This window comes from Capsicum annuum, unplaced genomic scaffold (assembly GCF_002878395.1).
Source record: "Capsicum annuum cultivar UCD-10X-F1 unplaced genomic scaffold, UCD10Xv1.1 ctg21785, whole genome shotgun sequence".
NCBI classification, from domain to species: domain Eukaryota; kingdom Viridiplantae; phylum Streptophyta; class Magnoliopsida; order Solanales; family Solanaceae; genus Capsicum; species Capsicum annuum.
In genome coordinates, this window is record NW_025827760.1 from 1 (window position 1) to 4,484 (window position 4,484).

The 4,484-nt window shown below is 38.3% G+C and overlaps 1 protein-coding gene across 1 annotated transcript; it reads left to right on the forward strand.

Moving 5' to 3' along the window:
* Positions 1-563: 563 nt before the first annotated feature.
* On the forward strand, positions 564-3,165 carry LOC124890662. Its single transcript, XM_047402450.1, has 2 exons — positions 564-878; positions 2,072-3,165. Exons 1-2 carry the CDS (start codon positions 719-721, stop codon positions 2,479-2,481), a joined length of 570 nt encoding a protein of 189 aa, XP_047258406.1. The 5' UTR covers positions 564-718; the 3' UTR covers positions 2,482-3,165.
* The last annotated feature ends 1,319 nt before the right edge of the window (positions 3,166-4,484 follow it).

The window sequence follows — 4,484 nt, forward strand, 5'->3', positions numbered from 1 at the left end:
AATTTAAGAATATATAAAATATATTTATATCCATCAATCATATTTATCAAAATATATTTTCTCTATTCAATCGATTATGGTTAGATAAACTTATTTAGCTCGTGTTTGTGATATTTTTATTCAAATTTTAGAAGAATAACAATCATAATAATTAGTTTGTTATTAATTATTTTATCAATTGAAGACATATAAATTATTTTCTCAACATTTGGTTGTATATTAGTAGGTAAATTAGTAATTGAGTGATTTTGATAATTTTTAAAAATTAAGGGTATAAAATCATATTTAAAAAAGATTTTTCAAAAGTTTAAAAAAATATTTTCAAAAAAACATGGTCAAACACAACTCCAATTCTAACTTCATTTTCAACTCCAACTCCAACTCTGAAAAAAAATAATTTTTATGACCAAACGGTTGCTAAATATGTTGTTAATCCATTCACCCTAGAAAGTGGTTTGTTTGTATTTTCTAAAATTTTAGTGCCAAGTCCTTTTTGTATTTTTTTTTTTTTTTTTTTTGAGATTGAGTGCAGGACATATAATTTTTGAAAGTTCAAATAATGAAATAATAAATGATGGCCATTTCTCCGATAGACCACGGACTTGTTTCTAAAAGAAAAGATTGAGAGCTAAGCGACACCGAATACAAGCATCCAAAAAAAAGGGGCGTAGAACTCAAATTGTTAGCAGCGGGCGAAAGTAAATAATAAGGTGGGAAAATGAGAACGGTGGTTGCACTATTACTGCTGCTACTACCATTGGTTGTTGCTGAAAGCGGCAACAGCAATTCCTTAATCGAATGGCAGATCCTTTCGAAGCTCAACTACTCTTCCCAGATTCGTCTCCATCCCAATCTTCTTCTTTTTGTTACGCTCCCTTGTAATCCCTAATTCCCTTTCATCTTCTTTCACATCTAAATTATTTATTTTATTTGTCTTCAAAATTAGAATAGTTTGTTAAATATTACTGGGGGTGTACTACTCATCTATTTGCATTCTTTAATCAAAAATTTGTTCTAAAAGGATTGTACAGAATTCTATTCAGTTTTACTTCTGGACATTAAGGACTTTGTCAACTCAAGCTTTATGGTTTTGGTTCAGTAAAGAGAAGAAGTTTTGAGAGGTCTGCAAGGCTGCTGTCCATTGAAACTGAGTTATGTGCTAGAAATTAGGTTGTCCACTTGTCATTGCTCCTTGTTTTTAATCTCTATATGGACTTCTGATTGTCACTTGGGTCCAACTGTAGGTGCAAATATCTTGTATGCTTTCATCCTCTACAACAACAACATACCCAATATAACCCCACAAGTGGGGTTTGGGGAGGGTTGTGTGTACGCAGACCTTACCCCCTACTTTGGGAGGTAGAGAGTCTGTTTCCGGTAGACCCTCGACTCAAGATATGCTTTCATCCTCTATTTCTAAAAAGTGAAACTTAAGCTCAAGTTGCAGAGAAAAGGACCCAAAGAGCTACGAACCATTTGAATCATCTATAAGTGTCAAATGTGTGCTAGAGTATAAAACGCTATGTAAACAACCTCTTGCAGAACTGCAGGGTAATGCCGCACACAATAGGCCCTTGTGATCCGGCCCTTCCCCGTACCCCACTCATAGCAAGAGCTTTAGTGCACCAGGCTGTCGTTTAGTTTAATAAAATAACCTGTCAAATCCTTAATATCCTTTGTAGGTTTAATCTGCCATCACTAGAAAATTTAAGGTTCTAAAGGAGGGCACCCAATTTGTCATTAGCTACCTACAACTTTGTTACCTATCCGGATTAGCATCCATGGTTCAGTTAGTTCTCACCGCTCTTGTACTATTTTTTATGAGTTGATTTAAAATAAGTTGATGACTCCTATGTTAAACTAATTTTTGTTACTTTTGTACAGTTTTCCTCTTTCTAATTTTTTTAGTTTAATACTTTGCTCCTCCACCCATCCTTTAGCTCTAATAATACAGAAAGCTGATGAGTTATTTTGTTAGAGAAATGGTAAATGGGACAGGTGGGTGCAACCATATTTCATTAGATTCTTATGCATTTCTATATTTTGTCTGATGAGTTTGCTTGTTGATTAGGGTCGGGTGAATCTCGGTCCCTTATGAAGGAGTTGGCCGATGTAGTTTCTCATGATCAAGGAAGATTTGCTTCACTGAAGCTGATGGTTTTATATAGGAGCAGTGAGAAAATGCTGGCAGATGCAGTTGGAGCTGATGAGGGAATGACAATATTTTATTATCATCATTCACACTCCTACAAGTATACAGGAAGACTTCGCGTGCAGAACATATTGTCATCTGTCCATTATGTTATGTCTCTGTTGCCAGAACAGCTTCCTTTCAAAATTCTAAAAACTGTCAAAGACTTAGAAATTTTCCTTGGTTCAACCGACAAGGCTTTGATTCTTTCTGAATTTTGTGGATGGACCCAGAAATTGCTTGCAAAAGGTGGCAATAACAGCAGCGAATTTGGTTTTGGTAACTTATGAACTTCAGTTCAGGTTTTTGTTGTTCTGTTTCCAGTAATTGAAATGTGAATAATGTTTTAATATTTTAAAGTAAAAAATAAAAAAAATCAAGTGAAATTGCATCATGGAAGATAAGTAGTAGAGTCATAAATGATTTTACTGTCCTTTCTAATACTTTCAAAGTTCTTACTTGATTTAACAATGTGTAGCACTTAACAACCCGTGTTCGCTGAAATTTTAACTGAATGATTTGTTCTGTCCATGTTTGACCATCCACAAAAATTGTTCTACAATGACATAGTATGATTGCCAGCTCCTAATTGTACTTTTAAAAAGGTGTGGAAATCACTAACTTCCTGATGCGAAAGATACTTCTGTCATCATTATTAATGTTGTTTTATGTTTTAAAAGTCTAGTAGTCATTAGGGGCTTAGTTGGTCAGCAGAGCAATAACTTTAAGTGTATGCATTTCTATGTCCAAGCATTTAGGTTCTGAGAGAACATGTGTCCTTACTGGTGTTTTGAATTTTGGGAAACGTATTGATTTCCTGCAATGTTGTGATTTAAGTTGCTATCCTGTTGCATCCTCTCTACTACCACCTACTTATGAACATGCTAAAATCTCCGGCTTCTATAACCAGGGGCCACCAGAAGGCTCAACTACTTAGAGCTTTTTTAGTATGGTAAGTCTTTGTGAGCCTTAATTGTAAATATTAATATCTTAGAGTTGTAGTCTTGATAGATGAGACTCGAGGGGGTGTGAATGACAAATTAGAGTTGTGGAGGCAAACTCTGGAGTCTAAAGGGTTCAGGGTGAGCAGAACCAAGACAGAGTATGTGGAATGTAAGTTTAATGACGTGAGGAGGGAGAATGAGGTAGTAGTGAGGCTAGAAGCACAGGAGGTTGGGAAGAGGGATAAGTTCAAGTATCTCGGGTCCGTGATCCAGAGTAGCGGTGAGATTGACGAGGATGTCTCGCACCGTATTGGGGCGGGATGGATGAAGTGGAAACTCGCATCGGGGGTGCTGTGTGATAAGAAGGTGCCGCCCAAGCTTAAAGGCAAATTCTATAGGGTGGTAGTCCGTCCGGCCTTGCTGTATGGAGCGGAGTGTTGGCCAGTTAAGAACTCCCACATTCAAAGAATGAAGGTGGCAGAAATGCGAATGTTGCGCTGGATGTGTGGACTGACCCGAGGGGATAGAGTTCGGAATGAGACTATCCGGGAGAAGGTTGGTGTGACTTCAGTGGAGTGTAAGATGCGGGAAGCACGATTGAGATGGTTCGGACACGTGAAGAGGAGGGGCATGGATGCCCCGGTCCGTAGGTGTGAGAGGCTAGCGTTGGATGGTTTTAGACGGGGTAGGGGTAGACCGAAGAAGTACTGGGGTGAGGTGATTAGGCGGGACATGGAACAGTTACAGCTCACCGAGGACATGACCCTAGATAGGAAGGTCTGGAAGATGCGAATTACGGCAGAGGATTAGGGCCAGTTCGGGCCGCTAGTGTAGGGAATTAATTGGTGGGGGGTATTCCTGTTAGGATTCCGTATTCAATGTTCCGTGTTCCGTGTTCCATGTTTATTACGAAAATGTGTGCTGTCCTCTGCTTTATATTCCTGCATTCATGCTTTACTCTGTTTTATATTCCTTATGGGTGCCGTATCTATGTTATGTCATCTGCTTCTGTGCTGTACTATGTGTTTGTGTGATATCTCGTTACTTGAGCCGGGGGTCTTTCGGAAACAGCCTTTCTACCTCAGCAGAGGTAGAGGTATGGACTGCGTACATCTTACCCCCCCCAGACCCCACGTAAGTGGGAATACACTGGGTTTGTTGTTGTTGTTGTTGTTGTAAGTCTTTGTGAGCCTTGAAGTGAAAAAGATGCCTTTGTCTTGGGTGGTAACAACACTCTGCAGAATCATTGTTTCTAGAATCTTGTAGATGTTTTTATGTGATTGTTTGTATTATTCTTGCTTAATAACTAGAAAATGCTCCTGTGAAATGCAAATAATATGCGATTAAGC

Bases quoted from the DNA above. Each gene is read 5' to 3' on its own strand.
- LOC124890662 (XM_047402450.1), top strand. From the start codon at position 719: ATGAGAACGGTGGTTGCACTATTACTGCTGCTACTACCATTGGTTGTT. The intron at 879-2,071 runs GTAATCCCTAAT...CTTGTTGATTAG, and splicing joins TCTTTTTGTTACGCTCCCTT to GGTCGGGTGAATCTCGGTCC.